At 57.6% G+C, this 24,702-nt stretch overlaps 1 protein-coding gene across 6 annotated transcripts in view; it reads right to left on the reverse strand.

Moving 5' to 3' along the window:
• Window positions 1-17,227, reverse strand: part of PKD1 (polycystin 1, transient receptor potential channel interacting) — a 50,954-nt gene extending 33,727 nt beyond the window's left edge. For 3 of the 6 annotated variants that reach the window (XM_054454766.2, XM_063654891.1, XM_054454765.2), the window contains exons 1-5: window positions 16,781-17,226; window positions 1,592-1,663; window positions 1,396-1,467; window positions 957-1,126; window positions 72-743 (exon numbers count right to left, since the gene is read on the reverse strand). In XM_054454766.2, coding sequence (XP_054310741.2) covers window positions 72-743; window positions 957-1,126; window positions 1,396-1,467; window positions 1,592-1,663; window positions 16,781-16,995 — 1,201 coding nt within the window. In that variant the 5' untranslated portion in view covers window positions 16,996-17,226. Of the gene's footprint in view, window positions 1-71; window positions 744-956; window positions 1,127-1,395; window positions 1,468-1,591; window positions 1,664-15,646; window positions 16,223-16,780 lie in introns of those variants that run through there. The other 3 variants (XR_010124385.1, XM_063654890.1, XM_063654892.1) reach the window with 2 other exon arrangements.
• Window positions 17,228-24,702: the final 7,475 nt, after the last annotated feature.

The following is a 24,702-nucleotide window of genomic DNA, read 5'->3' on the forward strand; positions in this document are numbered from 1 at the left end:
GACAGGGGTACCAGGCTCTGCCCCATCTGGAAGGCCCTGGGGAGGAAGGGGAGTGGGCAGCAGACACTCACCTCGGGCCGGCTCCTCGCCCAGGGCCACGATGCTGTAGGCGGCCTCCAGGCCTGAACCACCACGGTTCCGGATGCTGAGTTCGAGGCTCTCGTCACTCTGCACCGAGGACGGGCACACGAGCTCCAGGGTGGCAGGTGCCGCCTCCACCTGCACGTTTGTCCCCAGCAGGGCTGAGCCAGCCCCCAGGGCCAGCACGGCCGTCACGTGATAGCGGCCAGGCAGCACATAGCGGTGCGAGGCAGCCGGCCCAGCGGCATCCACCTCGGGGGAGCCGTCTCCGAAGTCCCAGCGTGTGGCAGTGATAGGGAGCGGGGCAGCGATGTGGAAGGCTGCTAGCTGGCCAGAGGCCAGGGGTCCGTGGGGCCCCACCAGGGCGGCCCCTGGGGAGGCAGGGAAGACGTGCTGGAGGAGGGTGGGGCCCCCACAGGTGGGGGCAGGAGGCGGTGGGGGGCCGGAGCAGAGGGACAGGCAGGCGAAGGAGGCACTGGAGGGCTGGACTGCCCCACACAGGCACCAGCCCTGCTCCGAGAGGGCCGCAAGGCCCTGGCCGGTGGAGAAGCAGAAGGCGCTGCAGGCCTCTGGCTGAAGCAGGCCTTCGTGGGCAGCTGAAAAGGACACTGCTGCCATGGTGCCTGAGCTGTTGTCAGGGAGGCAGGCGACATACTCCTCACCTAGAAGAGGCAGCCGCTGGACCCCGGGTTCTGCTCCTTCTGGCTCCACCCCACGCCCCCCCAACTGCCTGCCACACTCACAGGCTCCCATGCTGTTCCCTTGGCCCGGAGGCCCTCCCTAGAGAGGACTTCCTGAGCTCTGCCCAGTGTCTGCAGGGCCCAGGTCCCACCTGGCTGGGAAGGACAGAGCTGGCCCCACCCACCGGCACTCACCACAGCCACTGTCCAGCAAGGGGATGCCAAGCAGAGGCTGGCCAGCCAGGGAGCCAGGCCCAGCACACGTGGCTGCCTCGGGCTGCACCACCCGCACCTGCTGCTCCTCCGCCCATCGCGGCAGCCACGCCAGGCCACAGTCACACTCAAACGGGTTCCCACTCAGGTTTCTGCGGGGCAGGGGCAGGTGTTGGGGACCACGTCTGGTGGGAAGGGTCTATGCCAGCCCCCCACCGGCAACCAGGCCCTGGAGCCACCCTGACAGCACCACCTCCCCTGCCCCAACCAAGCAGGCACTGGGGGGCTCCAAGCAGGCAGTGAACTGCCCCCAGGATCTGGTCTCAAGCCTGGAAGGGGACACGGACCAACTGGGAGGGCAGAAGGGATATTGGGGGCCTGGGGTCCAGCCAGGACACCCACCCAAAGAACCACAACTTACATTTCACTTAAATTAAATAAATTAGCAAATATTCCTTCTTCTAATGTAGAAATCTTGTTGTTGCTTATATCCCTGGAAGAAAGGGGGAATTCGGCAAAGCTGACGGAAGCCCCCACAGCTGAGCAGCAAGAGGCGGCGGCGCCACCGGCCCACCCAGAGTGAGCCCCGCATGCTGGCACGGCTGGGGGACACTCACAGCTCTGCCAGCGCTGAGAGGTTCGCCAGGAGCCCAACGTCCAGCGCCCGGAGCAGGTTGTGGGAGACGTCCCTGAGGAGTGAGTGACCGTGGGTCAGGGCCAGAGCCCCTAGTAGGCCAGGAGGCCATCCCTGGGCCCACCCCACACATTTCCAGCACCCCCAAGCTATGGCCTCCCACCCTTGAGCTCCCCACTCCCAGAGGTCAGGAGGGGCCTTTCTGATGAAAGACCCACATGAACACTTATCTGGGGAAACCAACCCAGGAGAGGCCTGGGGGCCTCAGTCCTCTGCACCCATCTCAGCCCTATGCTGAGTGCCACACGGACCTGTCCACCCAGGGCCAAGATGGGCACGGACCCCCAACCCATCCCACGCAGGGCCAAGGGCCCCCATCCCCTGTCCACAGTCCCTCAAAGAGCCAAGGCCCCCCATCCCTTGTCCACAGTCCCACAAAGAGCCAAGGCCCCCCATCCCTTGTCCACAGTCCCCCATAGAGCCAAGGCCCCCCATCCCTTGTCCACAGTCCCCCATAGAGCCAAGGCCCCCCATCCCTTGTCCACAGTCCCACCACAGAGCCAAGGCCTCCAAACCCTGTTCACAGGCCCCACACAGACTTGAGGGCCCCCCATCTCCTGTTCCGAACCCAGCAGGGTGGTCCCATTGTGGGACCACAACCAGGTATGACTGTGTGAGAAGCAGGCTCACTACCAGGCTACCAGGGAGCACAGGGGAGCAGGCGCCACCTTGAGGCATAAACCCAGAGAAACAAGACCTCCAAGACGGCCAGGCACTGGGGCGCACGCCGGTAACCCAGCACCGTGGGAGCTGAGGCGGAAGGATCGCCTGAGCCCAGGATTTTGAAACCACCCTGGGCAACACAGTGAGACCCCGTATCTACAAAAAATATACATTAGCCTGGCATGGTGGCATGCGCCTGGGGTCCCAAGTACTCGGGAGGTAGAGGAGAGAAAAATCACTTGAGCCCAGAGAGGTCAAGGCTACAGGGAGCTGAGATCGCATCACTGTACTCCAGCCTGGGTCAAAGGGTGAGACTCTACCTCAAAAATAAATAAATACATACATAATTAATACATAAAACATCAAAGACCAGGAGACCTAACTCCATCTAAAATACACAACTTCTACACAAAATATAAATAAAATTAGAAAACAAACTACAATCTGAGAAAAGCACTAGCAACTTAGATGACACACTCAAGGCCAAAAATACCCTCCCGACACACAGCTAATGAAGAAAAAGTCAACTATTCCAGTTAAAAACAAGAAAAGGAATCTGGGTGTGGTGGCTTATGCCTGTAATCCCAGTGTTTTGGGAAGGCCAGGAGTTTGAGACCAGGCTGGACAGCATAGCAAGACCCCGTCTCTACAAGGAAAAAAAGAATCAGCCAGGCATGGTGGTGTGTAGCTGTAGTTCCAACTACTCGGGGGGCTGAGGAGGGAGGATCGCTTCAGCCAGGGAGGTCGAGGCTGCAGTGAGCTATGATTGTGCCACTGCAGTCCAGCCTGGGCGACAGAGCAAGACCCGGTCTCGAAAGAAAAGAAAGAGAAAGCAAGAAAAGAAAGATGGCCGGGCGCAGTGGCTCACTCCTATAATCCCAGAACTTTGGGAGGTCAAGGTGGGTACATCATGAGATCAAGGGATCGAGACCATCCTGGTCAACAGGGTGAAACCCCGTCTCTACTAAAAATGCAAAAATTAGCTGGGCATCATGGCGGGAGCCTATAGTCCCAGCCACTCGGAAGGCTGAGGCAGGAGAATCACGTGAACCTGGGAGGCGGAGGTTGCAGTGAGCCAAGATCACGCCACTGCACTCCAGCCTTGTGACAGAGCGAGACTCCATCTCAAAAAAAAAAAAAAAGAAAAGAAAAGAAAGAAAGGGAGGAGAGAGAGAGAGAAGAAAAGGAGAAGGGGAAGGGGCCGGGTGCAGTGGCTCCTGCCTGTAATCCCAGCACTTTGGGAGGCTGAGGCGGACAGATCACCTGAGGTCAGGAGTTCAAGACCAGACTGACCAACATGGAGACACCCTGTCTCTACTAAAAATACAGAATTAGCCGGGCGTGGTGGCAAGCACCTGTAATCCCAGCTACTCAGGAGGCTGAGGCAGGAGAATCACTTGAACCCAGGAGGCAGAGGTTGCAGTGAGCTGAGATCACACCACTGCTCTCCAACACCCCATCCTGAGCAACAAGAATGAAGCTCCATCTCAAAAAAGAAAAAAAAAAAAAAAGAAAGGAGGGAGGGAGGAAAGAAAGAGAAAACTCTAAAAAGAAAGAAAGAAAAAAAAACCAGGCAATCAAAAGAAGCACAATTGGTCACAGCCGTGGGAAAGACATCCCATGTCAGTAGTCAGTGAAGAAAAACCAACAGAAACCACAGGGCGGCAGCATGTCTCTCTTTTCAGAGCTGCCCGAGTTACAAACCAGGTCCTGGAGCTGGTGATGCAGAGGTGAGAAGCCAGAAAGCCAGGGCAAACCGAGAACTCCACGTCCCCTCAGCCTCAAGCACCTCCAGGGTCACCCTGCTGCCCACCCTGGGCACCCCTCCTGGTCCCACGCACTCCCAGTAGTGCTCTTGGCACAGGGACTGTGGCTCCCTCCCCGGCAGGTCTGCACACCACCCCCCTGCACCCCAGGCCCCCGAGGCCTAGCCTCCTGCCACAGGCCTCTACTTCTCCAGGTGTCACCCTCTCCACGCATGACCGAGCAGGTGCCTACGCCTAGACTTGCTCTTCCCAGAAATGAGCACCCGGCAGCCAGGCCCAGGCCGGGGCAGCCCCCATCCCTGAACACCCACCCAGCCCCTGCCAGCCTCCAGCCCTGCTCCTCCTATCAGAGATCCGCTCCTGCAGCAGCCTACCCAGTGCAGGAGAGACGCACACACAGGCTGCCCAGTGGTGCCCGGGGCCAGGGCAAGGGCTTGAGAGGGGAACCAACAAAGAAGGGGACCAGAGGCCACCCCAGCTGAGGGGATACAGCAGCAGCCGAGGCCTTCTCCGTGCCAGGAAGCAGCACCAGCCACTGACGGTGGAGCCGGGCCCTCACCTGGGCTGGGCGCCCAGACAGACGAGACGCTGGGCACTGGCTCCCAGAGCTTCTTGTTCCATCTGCGGATGGGGGGCACGCTTGGGGGTGCAGCTCCCTTCCCCCAGGGGCTGTGGGACACTCAGAGAGCCTGTGCCAGTGCCCTGGGCTCCAGGAGGGGAGAGGATCTGGGGGCCAGGCACACAGGGAACGGCCCCTCTGGCAGGGCCACCGCTTCCCCCCTAACCGAACCCAGCTTCTTTGCCGTCCCTTCCTCTACACCAACGTAGGGACACGGGCTGAGGTGCTCCCTACTGCCCATAAGGATGGGTGGGCCCACAGCCACACTGCTAGGCATCCACACCATCCCCGCCGTGGGCTGGGACAGGCTGGTGGCTGCGAGACCAGCAAGAGGCCATTCTCGAGACAGGGTGAGGCAGCTGGACTCACACCTGCTGCCCGAGCACCATGCACAAGGGAGAACACTGCCGTGAGGAACTGCAGTTAGACCTGAGGAGGGACTTTCCAGCGGCTGTGGCGGCAGCAGAACCAATGCTTCAGGGAGAAATGAGGCAGCGGGACCTGAGGCGCAGCAGCCCTAGGGGGTGAGGGGTGCTGCAGAGGCCACGGTGAACACAGGCAGGCCCCCTGGAAGGGACACAGCTGTGAAACTGCCCCGGGGAGGGGCACAGGCTCTTGCACGTGCCCCCAGGCATGGGGAGAAAGGAAAGAAGAAAAAGCCTGAAGATGTTTGGCCACACCTCATTTTCCGGAAAATCCATCAAGAGTGGCTGCTGTTGGAGCTGACAAGCCAGGGCAGGGGTGGAGGCAGGTCAGCTGAGGACCCCAGAGGCCCCCTGCTCCCCGCCCATCCCAGTGTGGACCAGGCCTGGGGGTGCCATGGACACTTCTTCCACGCCAGCAGGCAGCCCCGCCTGTCACCGGTTCTGGCCACGCACTCCCTGCATGCCAGGCTCCAGGCTGGCTCCTTCTCCCGGCCCTCACCCCAGCCCAAGGCCCAGAAATGCAGCAAGGTCTGGGGGTCCCCGCTCAGCCGAGATCCCAGGGCCCAGGGCAGTGCAACGAAGCTGGGGCCCAGACAGGAGCCAGGTGTGGAAGCGTCTGCCCTGGGCAGGACTCAGGTGCCCCCTGGGTGTGGAAGCGTCTGCCCTGGGCAGGACTCAGGTGCCCTCTGGGTGTGGAAGCGTCTGCCCTGGGCAAGACTCAGGTGTGGGCTTCAGGGACAGGGACCAGCACAGGGGTCCCCGTGGAGTCCTCACCCCGCTTGCTCCCGTACTTTTCCACGTCTCCATCTGCTTTTGCCATCGCCGTTCTGGGGGAACGCCAAGGCCTAGCCAGGCAGCCTCGCGCCAGCCCCCCCACCCTACCCCTCGGGCTTCCTCTACACCCGCCAGGTGACATCATCGCCGCTGTCTGATGCCCTGCCCCCACGTTCTGGTTCCCTGCAAGGATGGGGGACACGGCAAGGCCCAGGCATCTGGCAGCAGGACCACCGAGCGGCCCCAAGCCCAGGCAAGAGCACAGAGCGGAGTGCAGGGTCCTCTGGGGTCCCAAGGCCTTGCTGCTCCATGCACCCCTCACCCCAGTTCCTGCTGTGAGCTGGAAGGGTGGGAGCCAGGTGCACAGGGACGGCCTGATGGGTGCCCGAGGGCCAGGATGTGCTCCCAGGGAAGCTGAAGCTAAGCTTGTTGGGAGGAGTGCACCCCCACGGGGGGGCAGGACGGTGCCCCAGCCCCGGGACACGAGGGGCCCCCAGCGCCGAATGTCTGATCTGGAAGGCAGGAGGAGTTAGGACCATCCTAGCGTGGGACCCAGCGGCCCCTTAGCGGCTGCTGGGGCACCACTGGGTGGAAAAGGAAGTCCCAGGTGTGTGGCAGGAAGTCCCAGGTGTGTGGCCACAGTGCGGGTCTTCACCCCTTCCCAGCACCCTTGCCCATCCTGGAGCAGGAGCAGGAACAGCAGAGGGTGTGGCCAGGCCTGGAGGCTGCCCCTCCACACCCCTGTCGCAGGTGGGGCCACATCCCAGGGCTGTGGGCAGCAGGGCCGGCCTGCCGGCCCAAGGTAGCTGACACGTGTCTCATGCTGCAGCTGGTCTGCCCGCCACCCGGGCGTGTGAACTCCAGGTTGGGCCCCCTCGCCCTGTAGCCTGGGCCCCTCAGGGGTGTTCCCAGCCAGGCGCTGGCTCTCCTGCCCTCCCCCTGGGCTCTGCCCACAGATGGTGCAAGGGTGGGTGAAGCCTGAGGCTGGCAGGGCTGGGAAGTCTCGGGGCTGGGCCTTCTGCCCCACAGGCGCTCCTGGGCAGGGGGAGCCGGGGTGGGGATGTGCAACAGTGGGACTGAGGAGAACTTCCCTGGGTGTGGGGTAGCTCCCAGAGCCCTCCCAACCCACAGCAGAGGGAACGGCCCCAGACAAACCGGACCTGCCTCAGAGCCCCACACTCAGAGCTGAGTGCCCCAGGCGCCCACTCCCCAGACCAGATGCTGAGTGGGGTCTGGGGGCCGGACGGAGCCCCCAAAGAAACATCTGCACATTCCAGACGCGTGTGGTCAGCGGCGGGCGTGCGCCAGGCCCGGCACCCCCACCCGCGCTGGCCGCCTCACTGGAAACTGGGCTGGGGGGACCGGCTTGGAGGGGCGGCCTGCGGAGCTTATGTAACTGCTCCTCCCTCGGCAGGGGCAGGACAGGACGCCAGACCCGGGGAGGCCCCATGCCCCCTGCCAGGCCCCGTCCCCTCCTGGAGGAGACAGTTCCCCTCAGCCCAGCAAGAGGACCCCCAGGCCCGTCCCTCCCTAGAGCAGGCCCAGGGTGAGGAAATGGGCTGCAGTGCGGGTGCTGGAGAGGACAGGGGACAGGCGGCAGTGCCACCCCCACCGCGGCCCCTTCCTCGCTGGGCCAGCCGAGCCATGACCTCATCTGTTTCCCTCTGCGCTGTGCTCCTTTCTATTTAAGGAGAGTGAGGCGGCTTCCAGGGCCGGAAATGATCCTGTTTAAATTAACGGGTTGCAGTTTGGGATGGTGCTCATTTGAAGGAAAACAGTGCAGCCCTGGGCTGGGCAGACGGCTGCTGGCTCCACCCACCACTTCCATGGGGAGGGCCAGGGAGGCCGGCCACAACCCTGGCCCCACGAGGGGTGGGGGCTGCAGCCTCTGATAGAGGACAAGGCCCGGGAGGCCGGCCACAACCCTGGCCCCACGAGGGGTGGGGGTTGCAGCCTCTGATAGAGGACGAGGCTGCCAGGGCCCAGGCAACGGAGCCCTGCACAAGGGTCTCTGGGTCCCGGTCCCGGGGTGTGAGACTAGCCGGGGAGCCCCAGGCCCAGCGGCATTCTGTCCTTACAGATCCCTCCCACGGCTGAACTGTCCCTGGGATGAGACGCTGGGGGTGACATGGGCAGCCTCAGGTCCTCCCGGAACCCACAGGCAGGCACAGGGATGGAGACTCCGGCCTCGGAGGCTGAACGAGGGAGATGAGAAAGGGGAGTCTGCGATGTCCTTGCCTACACTGATGGAAAGACACAGCCAGCTCAAAAAGGGCCATTTGGAGACGAGCCCACCTGCGGGGTGTAGGAAGGAGGGTGCTTCACATGTACGTCCACCTGCCACTGGGGTCGGGGCCACCCTTCCAGGTCAAGGGGAGAATGAGGGCCGGCTCCTGGTGACCCTGCACGCAGCCAACATGGAGCCAGGTGCTGAGACCCCCTTGCATCCCTCTCCACTCCCACCCTTCACAGTCGGTGTGGGCAGGTGCTGCACTGGCCCTATGTTCCTGATGGGCACACTGAGGCTCAAGGGGCCCTCCTCCTCCCCCAACACCATCCCCCAAACACCTCCCCGGGCAGCCAGCAGGGTCCAGTGTCTCAATGGAGGAAGCCAAGGCAGAAAGAGGATGGGGGGGGGGGGCCAGGCAAACTGGCAGCAGTGCCCTGGAGAGGGCAGCAGCACAGATCCGGCCGGGCAGCAGGAATCCCATCACCCACTCAGCTATGGGCACAGCCAATGACGGCACGAGACATCCTGAGGCCACGATGCACAGTGGATGGGCTCAGAACCCGGAGCCCCTGTACTCCCACAGCTGTGATGTTCCCTGGGCATGGGCTTGCCCCAGCGCTGGCCTCATTCCTGCCTCAACCAGAAGGAAGAGCTGGCTTCCGCCCCGCCTGGGCTCAAAGCCCTTTCTGAGGTGGCCTCACAGGAGCCAGCCTGTCTTCAGATCATGGAGCTGCTAAGGTCAAGAACGCCAGGCTGGGCCAGGGCTGGGCCTTGGGAGATGCAGGGAGAAAAGGACCCAGCCCGCCTCAGCCCCAGATGTAGCCCTTCTCCTGCCACCGGTGCCTGGGCACCCCGGCCCTTAGGCGAGGACAGCTGCCAAGCCATGAAGAGCGAGGTGTTCTGGGAAAGGGCGTGAGCTGCATTTTCCAGCTGCGTTCACTCTGCAGGGAGACTGTGGCGCCCCCGCCGCTGTGCCCGCAGACGTGCCCGGCCTCAGCCAGCTGGAGCGCAGGCAGCAGAGTGCAGGCCAGGCCCAGACGGCAGCGGGATGTTTTCATTCCAGGGCGCTTGGCGGGCTGGGCTGCCATGGCCACTGCAGAGCTCCAGAAAAGAACACGTGTGTCTCCCTCCAAAGTGTATTCCTCGCTGGAAAGCAGATCCCAGGCAGGGTCTCTCCCATGAGCAGGGGGAGAGGCACCCCAAGGTGGGGGAGCAAGGGCAGTGGCAGAACCACCCCATACCCTAGGGGACCCAGGGAGGGGCTTGCAGATGCGGGACCCACATTTGGCAGCGGTGCCCGGCCACTGTCACAAGATGGTGGCCAGGGCATCAGCCGCTCGTGGGCCAGGATGGCAGAGGAGATCCACGGAGACGGCTCCAGCAGGAGGCCCTCACAGAGACGCCCTGGCCTCAGAAGAGCCCACAGAAAGCCGGGAAGGGGGACGTCGAGGCTCAGGCTTGGCACAACCTCCCCAAAGCTCCCAAAGGCCCTCGGTGCCCACCAGCAACAGCGCACACCGCCATCACCTAACAGCAAGGCTGCAGCAGGGTCCGCATGTCGGGGTGAGCACTGAGCGGAACTCAGGCAGTGCCACACGCCAGCTTACGTCAAAAGAACAAAAGGAGTGAGGATGGCACTCATGGCTCTGCCAAGGCTTCCCAGCCCTGCAAGTCTCACACACACCAGAACGCGTCAAAAGGCACCAATGCGCAAACACCCAGATGCAGGCGCAAGCAGGAGTGGGCCGGGTCTTGTGAGCCCCCACAGCCACGCGGCCCTGTGCTGAAGGCACCGAGGCTGGGTGCTGAGGGGTCCATAGGAGTCCACCCACCCAGGCTGCTCTGGCTTCCATCGTCCAGTGTCCGGTCTAAGCACAGGCACAGTGCCTGGCTCTGGGTGCCTCTCACCCTCAGGCTGTTACACTCTGCTCTGTAGCAGGGCAGGTCTCACAGTGCATGGAGGACAGGGGAATGGGCCCCTGGAACCCCTGAGGGAACCGATGGAGCTACTTTAACAAGTTATGATTGTCGGGGCTGCCAGTGGCTGAGTCAGGTCACTGCTACACTGCCCTGCAGCGTACATCTAATCATGGAGCCCACTTTACAGGTGAGAAAACTGAGGCTGAGAGACTGAACCAAGGTCACAACAGCAGTGGAGGCACTGGGACGTGAACCCAGGTCTGACTCCAGGGCCCAAATTCCCTACATCTGGGTTCCCAGCCTCCTTCCTGAAACTGAACAGGAAACTAGAGGGAAGGGACCCAGCAGGGATGAGCCAGGGAGGCAGACGTGGGAGGGGCTGGCAGCACCCAAGCAGCTGCACCTGGGCGCAGGGCCCCTCGGCTCCTTGGGGAGTGCAAGCACATCCCAGCCCCACTCGGAAGCGCCACTGCCACCTCTGTCTGTCTACAAACCAGGGCACTGGTGTGGGCCCCAGGTCCCCTGTGCGGCTCCAGGGGTCTGCCCCAGAGCGTGCTGATGGAATCACCTCCACCACGGCTTCTCAGAGCCTCAATTTCCAGGACTGTAAAATGGGACCAGGAGTGGCTGCAACCCTGCAGCGCCATGATGAGGCACGGAGAGACAAGAACACAGAGGGCTCAGCGTGGGGCCCGGCATGGCCACCGCAGAGGAGAGGGTGCGGGCTCTTCCCAGACCTTTTCTTTTTGAGACAGAGTTTCGCTTTGTCTCCCAGGCTGGAGTGCAATGGTGCAATCTTGCCTCACTGCAACCTCTGCCTCCCAGGTTCAAGTGATTCTCCTGCCTCAGCCCCCAAAGTAGCTGGGACTACAGGCATGCGCCACCATGCTCAGCATTTTTTTTTTTTTTTTTTTTGAGGCAGAGTCTCGCTCTGTTGACCAGGCTAGAGTGCAGTGGTGTGGTATCAGCTCACTGCAACCTCCGCCTCCCGGGTTCAACAGATTCTCCTGCCTCAGCCTCTTGATTAGCTGGGATTACAGGCGCCCACCACCACACCTCACTAATTTTTGTATTTTTAGTAGAACGGGGTTTCACCATGTTGGTCAGGCTGGTCGCGAACTCCTGACCTTGTGATCCCGCCACCTTGGCCTCCCAAAGTGCTGGGGATTACAAGCGTGAGCCACCGCACCCATCCTGTTTTTTTTTTTTTTTTTTTTAAAGACCGTTTCCTAGTCGCCCAGGCTGGAGTGCAGTGGCACAATCACAGCTAACTGCAGTCTCAACCTCATAGACTCAGGGAATCCTCCCCCCTCAGCCTCCCAACTAGCTGGGACTACAGGAGCCACCACTAATATCTATTTGTTAGTCTCGATATGTTGCCCAGGATGGCCTCAAACTCCTGGCCTCAAGAGATCTGCTCTCCTAAAGTGCTGGGATTATAGGCGTGAGGCACCGCGCCCGGCCGGCCAGTGGTTTTGATTTGCGTTTCCCTCATGACTAATGAGGCCGACCATCTTCTCACGCGCTGTTGGCCATCTGTGCGTCTTCTTTGGAGAAATCTCTGTTCAGATCCTGTGATTTTTTTTTTTTTTTTTTTGAGACAGGGTCTTGCTCTGTGACCCAGCCTGGAGTGCAGTGGTGTGATCACAGCTCACTGCAGCCTTGACCTCCTCAGCTCAAGTGATTTCCCACCTCAGTCTCCTGAGTAGCTGGAACCACAGACGCACACCACCATGCCCGGCCAATGTTCTTTTATTTTTTAGAGACCGGGGTCTCACCCTGTTGCCCAGGCTGGTCTCAAACTCCTGGGCTCAAGCGATCCACCCACCCTGGCCTCCCAAACTGCTGGGATTCCAGGCGTGAGTGACCCCTTGTCCGTGTTTAAACGGGGTCCCTGTCTGATGTTGAGTCATAGTGTTCCCTGTATGATCTGGATGCAAGCCGATACTGCATGGATGACCTGCAGGTGCTCACTGTCTCCACAGTCGCCTCTGCAGAGGGAGCTCAGGTGCCCCACATTCCCGACTGCTGCAGACACAATCAAAGCCTCCCCATCTCTTCCCCCACCCCTGCCGGCAGTCGCATACAGGAGTGAGCGTGTGACTTCCTGTCCACATTTTTGTCCACAAGTTTGGCGAGTTTGCATCCGTGTCTAATAAAGAAACTACCGTTTCTCACGCAGGCACATTCTGAATGCCCGAGTGTGGGAGCCACGTGAGACCCGGCTCAGGGACCCCAGGTGAGGCCAGCTGGACATGCAGGATGCAGGTCCTCACCACTGCCTCCGCTTGGCTGCCAGAGCTCTTCCTTGAAGACACGGGCCTCTCCTAGGCTCTCCTGACAGAGGCCCTACCCCTGCCCCCCAGTCACCTTGCCCCTTGCGGACTCTCTCTGGGCAGCTCCCTGTGAGAGCTTTGAAACCTGGTTTCAGTGTCACCTGCACTGGGGGTCCTTCCAGGCCAGCCCCCTACCCATCATCCATCTCTGTCCTTGGAGAATCATCTGCGTGTTGGTTGAACGCAGGCTCCAGTGATAACGCAGCCCTCAGGGGTGGCCCTCCTTCTTGTGAGGGCTCATGGAGGCCTTGCTGACAATCCCTAGTCCTCGCTCTCAGGATCCAGGGACCAGAAATGGGAGCCAGGGGCCCCTCCATGGCCTGGCCAGCCCCCAAGGAAGCTGTGTCTGTGGCAGCTGCGCTCTAAAGCATCAGGCCTAGGGGTCGCTCCAGAATGCCTGTCTTCCCTGACGCCAATCCCAGGCAGGGGCCCGGGGGTCTGCGCCTCCTGCCCCTACACTCTCTCACACTCTCCTGTCATTCAGGGATGCAGGTGGGAAAGGGCAAGGCCCTGGGTGCTCCTACATTTTACATCAGTGAACCAAGCACCTACCAAGTCCCTCGATGTGCCCAGTACTGGACCCCAGCATTTGCGAGACGGCAGCAGACCCAGGTGACCCCCAGCCAGGGTGAGTGGCACCCAGCACCAGAAGTGGCCTTTAGAGTAGGGGACCCTAAGCTAATGACATCTACACCTACATCAGTGCCAGCCAGGACAACCTCTGGGAGAATGGGATGTCGGCTCCAACGACCAATTTACAAGAAACACAAAGGACACACTCACAGCACCACGGAGGTGACACCAAGGAGGTGGCACCCCCAAGACACAGCGGGAAATCCAGGCTGCAGGAGCTAGTTTCTTCAACAAATTGCACAAGGAAAAAGAGAGGAAGGGAAGCTCCTAGACATCATCGGACATTTAAAAGACAGGCGGTGGCTCATGCCTGTAATCCCAGCACTTTGGGAGACTGAGGTGGGCGGATCACGAGGTCAGGAGATCGAGACTACCCTGGCTAACATGGTGAAACCCCGTCTCTACTAAAAATACAAAAAATTAGCCGGGCGTGGTGGCGGGCACCTGTAGTCCAGGCTACTTGGGAGGCTGAGGCGGGAGAATGGTGTGAACCCAGGAGGTGGAGCTTGCAGTGAGCCGAGATGGCACCGCTGCACTCCAGCCTGGGCAACAGAGTGAGACTCCATCTCAAATAATAATAATAATAATAAATAAATAAATAAATAAATAAAAGACATCACTCACACCTGTAATCCCAGCACTTTGGGAGGCCGAGGCAAGCGGATCACCTAAGGCCAAGAGTTCGAGACCAGCCTGACCAACATGGTGAAACCCCGTCTCTACTAAAAATATTTTTAAAAATTAGCCAGGCGTGGTGGCGTGCGCCTGTAATCCCAGCTACTTGGGAGGCTGAGGCAGGTGAATCGCTTGAACCCGGGAGGTGGAGGTTGCAGTGAGCCAGGATCACACCATTGTCCTCCAGCCTGGTGACAGAGCCAGACTCCGTCTCAAACAAAACAAAACAAAAGACATCAGCTGGCTGGTCCAAGCACAGTGGTGTTTACAACGAGTTGATCACAGCCAGGTAGAATTCTTCGTTCTTTCTCCAGTCCCACTGCTTTGCTTGACCAGCCTTAAAAACACACATACATATTTTTGCCTGGGCACGTTGGCTCACACCTGTAATCCCAACACTTTGGGGGGCCTAGGCAGGCGGATCACTTGAGGCCAGGAGTTTGAGACCAGCCTGACCAATATGGAGAAACCCTGTCTCTACTAAAAATACAAAATTAGCCAGGCGTGGTGGCGCATGCCTGTAATCCCAGCTACTTGGGAGGCTGAGGCAGGAGAAGCACTTGAACCCAGGAGGCGGAGGTTGCCGTGAGCCGAGATCGTGCCATTGCACTCCAGCCTTGGCAACAAGAGTGAACTCCGTCTCAAAAAAAAAAAAAAAAAAAAACAAAACATGGGTCAGGAGGGAGAAGGGTCGGGGCAGGGAGGGCAGGGCAGGCTCTGGGGTGGGGGGTCTGTGAGTCAGCCACGGCTCTGCCCATGTCTCCCCACGAAGCTTCGAGCCACACACAGCAGCACATTATTGCAGTATGCCATCTTTTCCAAAAGCCACCACCTCTCGGCAGCATCATTAACCCAAGGAAGGCTGTGGCCTCAGAAGCCTGGGCTGTGCTCCACCTGGGACTGGACACAGCTGTCCCTGCTGAGCTTCAGCAGCTGGGGAGCCACAAGTGGAGGGGCACCTGCATGAGCCCCCCAGGAAGGCTGCTGGTGACACCCAGACAGCAACGCTCCTGGGCCCTTAAACACCTGCCGGCAGCTGTGATCTGTGTCCTTCGCCTCTCCCAGCTTGACCCCTCTTCCCCGGGGAAAACCCAGCCATCTCCCGGAGGAGGAGTTTGCAGGGTAGACAGCAAAATGGCTGGGCAGCCCCCACAGCACAGAGGGTGGCCTGGGGAGCCAGCCAGGGCCTTAACATCCTTCCTAAGGCCCTAGTTTCCCATGGGTCCCCTCACCCCACCTTCCAGAACTCTCCCAGCGGCGGCTCCAGGTGTGTACAGAACAGGACCCACCTGCCCACACGAGGTCACCCTGTGCCCTGTTGCACACTTGAGGGGCCTGGCATTCGGAATCTTGCCAGCTCAGGCTGGGACAGGCCACCAACTCCCAGGGTCCCCCTCCTCCAAACCCCAGGACCAGAGCCTAAGGGGACAACACAAGGCAGGGGCGGGGGCTCCACTGCTGTGCCGAGGGCCTGGAGAGCCCGGGCCTTGTTCTCCGCTCAGCAGGCACCAACGCCCTTCTCTCCTGGACAGCTCCTGAGGGGCTGCTCACATAGACACCATCAGGTATTGGGAAGCAGGAACCACCAGGACCTGGAGAGAGCCCCCAGTGACCGGCCTGGCAGACAGAGGAGCCCTCAGCTACAGCATCAGAAACAACGGGTGGGGTAGGTCTGATGCAATTCTGTGGGCGCTGTTGCCAGGCAGGAGGAGGCCATCTCCACAGAGACAGCCGCCAGACACACGCTTCCGCAGTCTGGGAGCGCAGGAGCAATGTGGCCCCGAGGGGCATGGACTCCACTGGTCCAGGAGAACCCATTCTTCCCCCACCCTCGAGACCACCCAGCAAAGCCCCAAGGACACATGGCTCCCCTAAGGAAGGGTGGCCACAGGCGGGAGTGACCCAGAAACGTTACAAAACCAAAAGCCAGGACCCACCCAATGTTTAGCAAGCCTGGGGATGTGCCACGTTCCCCAGGGATCCAGCACGCACCCAAGGAGACACAGTGTCCCGGCGAGGAGCCTGGAGCCTGGGAAATACAAGGCATCAGACTGGCCCCGAGACTCTCCCCAGCGCTGGGGACAACTGTCTGCTTATCTTAGTCCCCTGCACCCTTTTCAATCCAACCATGGGTCCTGGGTACCTCACAGTTCCAAACCCCTGCTATGCACACCGCGGCTGTGATGCCTGGGACAGGTCCTGTCCTGGCTGTGATGCGTGGGACAGGTCGTGTCACCTCTCCAAACCTGTTTCCTCATCCGTGAAACGCAAATCTCCACGGTCCCTATGCCTCGGACGGTCAGAGTCAGGATTCCGCATGACGACCCCCAACAGGAGCCTGGCACAGACCTGGCTCTGGGCAGCGTCTCCATAAAGGCCACCTGTTGTTTTTAACTCCAGAAAGCGAACATGACAAGGCTTTAACCTCCCACGGCAATCCCCCCTCACCCCTGTTCTCAGGATAGCCTTGGAACCCAATAGCAAAGCGCCTGAGGCCCTTCATGACCCCAGCCCACCCGCGAGCCCACCTCCCACCCTGCCCTTACCCCTCACACCTCCCGTGGCCAGACTCCAGCCTCACGGTCTTTGCTAACACCGTTCACCCCCCCTTCTTCTGGACCCACCTCACCGCCCCTTCCTAAGCATCAGCCCAATTTTTGCACACCCATCAAATCCTTGTCCAGATACCTCCTGGAACTCTTCCCTGCCGCCCCCTACAGCCATCCCCACCTCTCCGAGTACCCCGCAGCCCCAGGCCGCATCCCAATTCTCCTCCAATTAGCGACTGTTTGTCCTCCCAGCTGAGCGCGGCCTCCGCGCCCCGCCCACGCTGGCGTCTGCAGAGCCCCCGGGTGGGACGTCTGTCTCCAGACCCGGGGTTTTTCGGCTCCCCGGGGCCGTGCCAACCGCGGCTCCAGACGTTCCTTATTTAGCAGAGCCGCCGTCCCGCGCCGGAGCCTCGCCCTGGGAGCGTCCTGGCCCGCGTCCTGCTTCCCGTCCCGGGCCAGGCAACGCGCCCACGCCCGCCCGCCCCGCCGCCTCTCCCGGGTCCCGCTGGGCCCGCTACTCACAGGGCTGTGGCGTCCGCGGGGATGCGCAGCGCGGGACCGAGCGTCCGCAGCCCGCGGCCCGAGCAGTTGACGCGACAGGCGGCGCCAGGCGCAGGGCTGCAGAGGCAGGGGGGCTCGCAGGGCCCGCAGCCGCGCCCGGGGCCCCCCGCCAGCGCCCCGAGCCACAGGCCCAGGCCCAGGGCCAGCGCCAGGCGGGCGGGCGCGGCGGGCGGCATCGTTAGGGCAGCGCGCGCATGGCCCCGCCGTCCCCAGGCCCGCCCGCGTGCGGAGGCCGCGGCTCAGGCGGGGCCCGCGGACGGCATGGCGGGCGCAGGGCTGGATGGGGCTGCGGCCGCGACCTACTGCTGAGCGACGCCCGCTCGGGGCCCGGGGCCAGGCCGCTCCGGGAGCTCGGATGCCCGCTCGGACGCTGGCGCTGCAGTGCGGGCCCCGCCGCAGCTCCTCCTTCTCCTCCCAGCGCGGCGCGGGGCGGGCGGGGCGGGTGCAGGCTCCGCCCCCTTCGCTACAGCGCGACCGGGCCAGCGATGGGGGACGGGCATCCGGAGGCTTCACACTCCGCTCCACAGGGTCGGTAGCAGGGCGGGGCGTCCGGAAGCTCCGCCCCACGCGTTCCCGGGTCGCATGCGACGTGGGGCGGAGCGGGAGGCGGGGCGTCTGGAAGCTCCGCCCGCCGCACTGCAGAGTCGGCCGAGGCGCACGAGGTATTTTTCACGCTCCGCCCCACTGCAGGCTAAAGTGCGTGAGCGGGAAGCGGTGGGCAGGGTGCCATCTGGCTCCGCCCTTCTCCTGTGGTGTGGGCCGGGCCGCGGGCTCCTCCTCCTGCAGCAGCAACAGGCCCCACCCTGATCCTTCTCCCGCGGCTCCATCTCCGTGCGCGTCCCCAGTCAGTACCCACAGCCTCCCGACGCACCCGCTGGCTCCAAGCCTCCCTACCCCAGGTTTCCCGGCTAAGAGAGAGACAGAGGGAGAGAGGGGGAAGAGAGAGAACAGGCAATGGGAGGTTGATGGTGAGAACTTATTGAAAGACAAGAGGGAGGAAACCTACATCCTTCATTCCCCATCCATTCATTTATTGCCTTATTTATTCCATTGAATCTTCACAGCTCTAGGAAAAGGGTGCTACAATTATTCCCTTTATTAAATGAGGTCACTGAGGCACAGATAGTTTAAGAAATTTGCCAGCGGGGCACAGTGGCTCTCCGGTAATCCCAGAACTTTGAGAGGCCGAGGAAGGTGGATACTTTGAGCCCAGGAGTTGGAGACTAGCCTAGCCAACATGGCGAGACCCCGTTTCTACAAAAATTAGCCAAAATTAGCCAAACTGGCTCATGCTTGTAGTCCCAGGTACTCGAGAGGCTGAGGCCGGAGGAGCGCGTGAGCCCAGGAGGCAGTGGCTGCACTAAGCCGTGATTGTGCCACTGCACTCCAGCCTGGGCAAGAGTAAGACCCTGTCTCGAAAAAAAAAGAAAAAAAGAACTGGCCGGGAGTGGTGGCTCATGCCTGTAATCCTAGCACTTTGGGAGGCCGAGGCGGTCGGATCACAAGATCAGAAGTTCGAGACCAGCCTAGCCAACATGGGGAAACCCCATCTCTACTAAAAATACAAAAATCAGCCGGGCATGGTGACAGGCACCTGTAATCCCAGCTACTCGGGAGCCTGAGGCAGTAGAATCGCTTGAACCTGGGAGGCAGAGGTTGCAGTGAGCCGAGGTTGCGCCACTGCACTCCAGCCTGGGCAACAGAGCAAGACTCCGTCTCAAAAAAAAAAAAAAAAGAAAGAAATTTACCAGGTCACACAGCAGGTGGGTGGTAACGCTGCGATTGTATTCCAAACCCAGCTTTTAATTGCAGTCAAATGACAGATGTGAGATTCAAGGACTCGAGTGGAGGGAAGAAACAGCCACAAGAAACTGCTGCCAAATAAGCAAAACAGATTAACCAAGTCTCAATGATTGTTTGAAGGTGGTTGTGGAATAAAATGCAATTGTTTAGAAAGGATTTCTTAAATAGAAAAGACATATGTTTAAAGAAGCAAATTAATTACCTGGAAATGAAATTCTAAACTATTTGAAAAACCATGTGGGCCAGGCGCAGTGGCTCATGCCTGTAATCCCAGCACTTTGGGAGGCCAAGGTGGGCAGATCACAAGGTCAGGAGTTCGAGACCAGCCTGACCAACATGGTGAAACCCCGTCTCTACTAAAAATACAAAAATTAGCTGGGGATGGTGCCACGCACCTGTAATCCCAGCTACTCAGGAAACTGAGACAGGAGAATCGCTTGAACCCAGGAGGCGGAGGTTGCAGTGAGCTGAGATCGTGCCATGGCACTCCAGCCTGGGCAACAAGAGTGAGACTCCATCTCAAAAAACAAAGAAACAAAAAAACAAAAACCATGTGGTGAGACAGAGCAAATAAAATGTGCCAGAGATCTTCTATGGTTCAGGGAAGAAGACATTAGGGAAATGTTTCTTGATAAAATACAGACCTGAGGGTTTTTATTAACAGTTAATAATTATTAGCCTAAAAGGGGGAAACTAGAAGAGGAGAAAAGAAACAAGAAAACCTGGCCAGGCATAGTGGCTCACACCTGTAATCCCAGCACTTTGGGAGACCAAAGCAGGCGGGTCACATGAGGCCAAGAGTTCGAGACCAACCTGGCCAACGTGGCAAAACCCCGTCTCTACTAATAATACAAAAATTAGCCAGGCATGGTGGTGGGTGCCTGTGATCCTAGCTACTCGGAAGGCTGAGGCAGGAGAATCTCTTGAACCCAAGAGGTGGAAGTTGCAGTGAGCCAAGATCACACCATTGCACTCCAGCCTGGGCAACAAGAGCAAGACTGTGTCTCAAAAAAAAAAAAAAAAAAAAAAACCACAAAAACAAAATACAACATCAGCCCACAAAGCTAAACTGTGAAATACAAAGATTTTGAAAAACAAAAACATTGCGGGAGGGTTTATTACACCTTCCCTTGAAGTTTACAGATCAAGTAGACCCAGGAGGTTGAGGCTGCAGTGAGCCATGATCACACCACTGCACTCCAGTCTGGAGAACAGGGTGAGATGCTGTCTCAAAAAGTTTACAGATCAATTTTTGTCTGGGCACAGTGGTTCATGCCTGTAATCCCAGAACTTTGGGAGGCCGAAGAAGGAGGATCACTGAGGCCAGCCTGGACAACAGAGAGAGACCCCATTTCTTTTTCTTTGTTTGTTTGTTTTTGAGATGGAGTCTCGCTCTGTCGCCCAGGCTGGAGTGCAGTGGCACGATCTCGGCTCATTGCAAGCTCCGCCTGCCGGGCTCACGCCATTCTCCTGCCTCAGCCTCCCAAGTAGCTGGGACTACAGGTGCCCGCCACCGCGCCCGGAGAATTTTTTGTATTTTTAGTAGAGACGGAGTTTCACCGTGTTAGCCAGGACGGTCTTGATCTCCTGACCTCGTGATCCACCCGCCTCAGCCTCCCAAAGTGCTGGGATTACAGGTGTGAGCCACCGCGCCCGGCCAAGAGAGCCCATTTCTACAAAAAATACAAACAAAAAATTAGCCAGGCATAGTGGAACTCGCCTGTGGTCCCAGTTATTTGGGAGGATGAGGTGGGAGGCTCAGTTGAGCCCAGGTCAAGGCTGCAGTAAGCCATGATTGTACCACTGCACTCCAGCCTGCATGACAGAGTGAGATCCTGCCTAAAAAAAAAAAAAAAAGAGAGAGAGAGACAATTTTTTTTTCTTTTGAAACAGAGTCTCGCTCTGTTGCCCAGGATGTTGGAGTGCAGTGGCATGATCTCAGCTCACCACAACATCTGCCTCCCAGGTTCAAGTGATTCTCGTGCCTCAGCCTCCTGAGTAGCTGAGATTACAGGCGTGCACCACCACATTTGGCTAATTTTTGTAATTTTAGTAGAGACAGGGTTTCACCATGCTGGCCAGGTTGGTCTCTAACTCCTGGCTTTAAGTGATCCACCTGCCTCGGCCTTCCAAAGTGCTGGGATTACAAGCGTGAGCCACCGTGCCCGGCCAAAGAGACAATTTTTTTACGTCAGTAAAGATATAGAGACTTTGAGTAGCACAGTTAATAAGCTGTATTGCACACAAAATAGGGCTTGTTAACTATTTTGGCATTACAGATGTTAGGCAAGGTCAGAGGAAAAGCTTAGATAAGAACGTGGCCTTTGGCCGGACGCGGTGGCTCACGCCTGTAATCCCAGCACTTTGGGAGGCCGAGGTGAGTGGATCACGAGGTCAGGAAATGGAGACCATCCCGGCCAACATGGTGAACCCCCATCTCTACTAAAAATACAAAAATTAGCTGGGTGTGGCGGTGTGTGCCTGTAGTCCCAGCTACTCGGGAGGCTGAGGCAGGAGAATAGCTTGAACCCAGGAGGTGGAGGTTGCAGTGAGCTGAGATGGCGCCACTGCGCTCCAGCCTGGCGACAAAGCTAGACTCCATCTCAAAAAAAAAAAAAAAAGAAAGAAAAGAAAAAAAACCGTGGCCTTAAACACCACCGCCCCCTGGAGGCTCTCTTGGGTACTTTCACTTGCTCACTGCATCAAATCTTGAAACCAGATCAAAACTGAAGCTCCCACAAGCACACCCTAATTCAGGGACTCCCACCTGAGTAGAGAGGCCTGAAGAACCATCTGCAGCGGGTCACAGGACAGCTGGACACCCTGACAGCCCAGATCACCGAAAGGTAAAGATGGAAATCATGGACTGAGCGTGGTGGCTCATGCCTGTAATCCCAATACTGTGGGAGGCCCAGGTGGGAAGATCACTTGAACTCAGGACAGGGAGACCAGCCTGGGCAGCACAGTGAGACCGCCGTCTGTACAACCAGAAAAATTAGTCGGGCATGGTGGTGTGCACCTATAGTCCCAGCTACTTAGGAGGCTGAGGCGTGAGGATTGCTTGAGCCCAGGAGGTTGAGGCTGCAGTGAGCCATGATCACACCACTGCACTCCAGCCTGGGGAAGAGGGTGAGATACTGTCTCAAAAAATATAGAAATAAACGAAAAAAGGGAAGTGATGGATGTGTACCTTATCTTGATTGACATATACCCACAATGGTTTTATGGATGTAGAGATACGTCAATACTTATCCAATTCTATACTTTAAATATGTGCAATTCACTCCAGCCTGGGTGACAGATGCAGAGAGATCCTGTCTACCCCCTCAAAAAATAAAATAAATAAATGCCTGGGTGCGGTGGCTCACGCCTGTAATCCCAGCACTGCGGGAGGCCAAGGTAGGTAGATCACTTGAGGTCAGGAGTTTGAGACCAGCCTAGGCAACGTCGCAAAACCCCATCTCTACTAAAAATACAAAAATTAGCTGGGTGTGGGGTTGCACGCCTGTAATCCCAACTACCTGGGAGGCTGAGGCAGGAGAATCGCTTGAACCCGGGATGGGGAGGTTGCAGTGTGCTGAAATTGTGCCACTGCACTCCAACCTGGGCAACAGAGTGAGACCCTGCTCAAAAAATTAATAAATAAAAATTAGAGCATATAGAAATGAATAGGCTGGATGGGGTGGCTCATGCCTGTAATCCTAGCACTTTGGGAGGCCAAGCCAGGCGGATCACCAGAGGTCAGGAGTTCAAGACCAACCTGGCCAACATGGTGAGACCCTGTCTCTACTAAAAATACAAAAATTAGCAGAGCGTGGGGGCACATGCCTGTAATCCTAGCTTCTAGGGAGGCTGAGGCAGGAGAATTACTTGAACCCTGGAAGTGGAGGTTGCAGTGAGCCAACATCATGCCACTGCACTCCAGCCTGGGTGACAGAGCGAGACTCCATCTCAAAAAAGAAAAAAAAAAAAAAAGGAAATGAATAGTAATGAGCACACATCATAGAAAATCTATGGGGATGCAGTCAAAGTTATACATGGAGAGAAATGGATAACATCACTTGTTTTTATTAGTCAGCATGAAGAATCAAACCAATATATAAATTAAGTATTTATTTCAACATTCTAGAAAAACACCTGTAAAATAAACCCCCCAAAAAAGATGGAAGGAAATTAGAAAGTAATGAGCAGAAATTAGTTACTTTAAAAGAAAGAGCAGGCCGGGCGCGGTGGCTCACACCTGTAATCCCAGCACTTTGGGAGGCCGAGGCGGGCAGATCACGAGGTCAGGAGACCATCCTGGCTAACACAGTGAAACCCCATCTCTACTAAAAAATACAAAAAATTAGCTGGGCGTGGTGGCGGATGCCTGTAATCCCAGCTACTCGGGAGGCTGATGAAAGAGAATGGCATGAACCCGGGAGGTGGCGCTTGCAGTGAGCCAAGATCACGCCACTGCACTCCAGCCTGGGCGACAAAGAGAGACTCCTTTCTCAAAAAAAAAAAAAAGAAAAGAAAAGAAAGAGTAGAATTGATGAATAAAATCGAGCTATTTAATAGATATAGTTGCTAAGATTTTTCTAGGAAAAAATTCTGGTAAGTGTGACTGAGAGAAAAGGAGAGAGAAAAAGAAAATATGGGACATTCAGATGAAGAATGAAGGTTTATTCACAGAGACGAAAAAAGTTAAAAATTATAAAAGAAAATTATGTGCAATTGTTTGCCTACATTTTTGAAATCTATATGGGATGCTTATATGTTACAAACTGTAAAAACCAATTCTAGAAAAAATTAAAAGCCCAAATACACCAATAACAAAAGAACACATTGAAAACGTATCAAAAGCCATGTCAGGAAAAGACATTTAATCCAGATCTTTTTGTGGACAAGTTCTATCAAATGTGGAAGAATCAGATACTTGTGATTTAATTTAGACTCTTAGAAAACAAGGCTGGGCGCGGTGGCTGACACCTGTAATCCCAACATCTTGGGAGGCTAAGGCGGGAGGATCCCTTGAGCCCAGGAGTTCAAGACCAGACTGGACAATAGTGAGTCCCCCATCTCTATAAAAAAACTAAAAAATTGCTGGGAGACTGAAGTGGGAAGATTGCTTGAACCCAAGAGTTCGAGGCTACAATGAGTCGGAACCGCACCACTGCACTTCAGTCTGGGTAACAGAGTGAGACCCTATCTCAAAAAAAAAAAAAAAAAAAAAAAAAAAAAAGGCAGGGTGCAGTGGCTCATGCCTGTAATCCCAGCACTTTGGGAGGTCGAGGCAGGTGAATCACGAGGTCAGGAGATCCAGACCATCCCGGCTAACACAGTGAAACCCTGTCTCAACTAAAATACAAAAACAAAAATTAGCCGGGTGTGGTGGCGGGTACCTGTAGTCCCAGCTACTCGAGAGGCTGAGGCAGAAGAATGGTGTGAACCCGGGAGGTGGAACTTGCAGTGAGCCGAGATAGCGCCATTGCACTCCGGCCTGGGCAAGAGCCAGACTCCGTCTCAAAAAAAAAAAAAAAAAAAAAAAAAATTAGCCGGGCATGGTGGTGGGCGCCTGTAATCCCAGCACTTTGGGAGGCCGAGACAGGTGGATCACCTGAGGTTAGGAGTTCAAGACCAGCCTGGCCAACATAGTGAAACCCTGTCTCTACTAAAATACGAAAATTAGCCGGGCGTGGTGGTGGACACCTGTAATCCCAGCTACTCGGAAGGCTGAGGCAGGAGAACTGCTTGAACCTGGGAGGCAGAGGTTGTAGTGAGCAGAGATCGAGATCACGCCATTGCACTCCAGCCTGAGTGACAGAGCAAGACTCCATCTCAAAAAAAAAAAAAAAAAAAAGAGAGAAACATTGCAAGGAAAGCACTTGGCGCAGTCCGGGGTAGTCTGTGATTGTTATGGTTACGCAGGGGTCTGTTTTGTTCATCGATAGGGATCCCTGCACCTGCCGTGAGGCCATGTGTGTCACTCTGAGGCTGCCGGGAGAGCCTGCAGCCAGGAACCCTGATGCTGCCTCCTCCAATGGCTAAGTGGACGCCCTCACTCAGCTCAGGCGCAGGAAGCCAGCACTGCTGAGAGC

This window comes from Pongo pygmaeus, chromosome 18 (genome assembly GCF_028885625.2).
Source record: "Pongo pygmaeus isolate AG05252 chromosome 18, NHGRI_mPonPyg2-v2.0_pri, whole genome shotgun sequence".
NCBI classification, from domain to species: domain Eukaryota; kingdom Metazoa; phylum Chordata; class Mammalia; order Primates; family Hominidae; genus Pongo; species Pongo pygmaeus.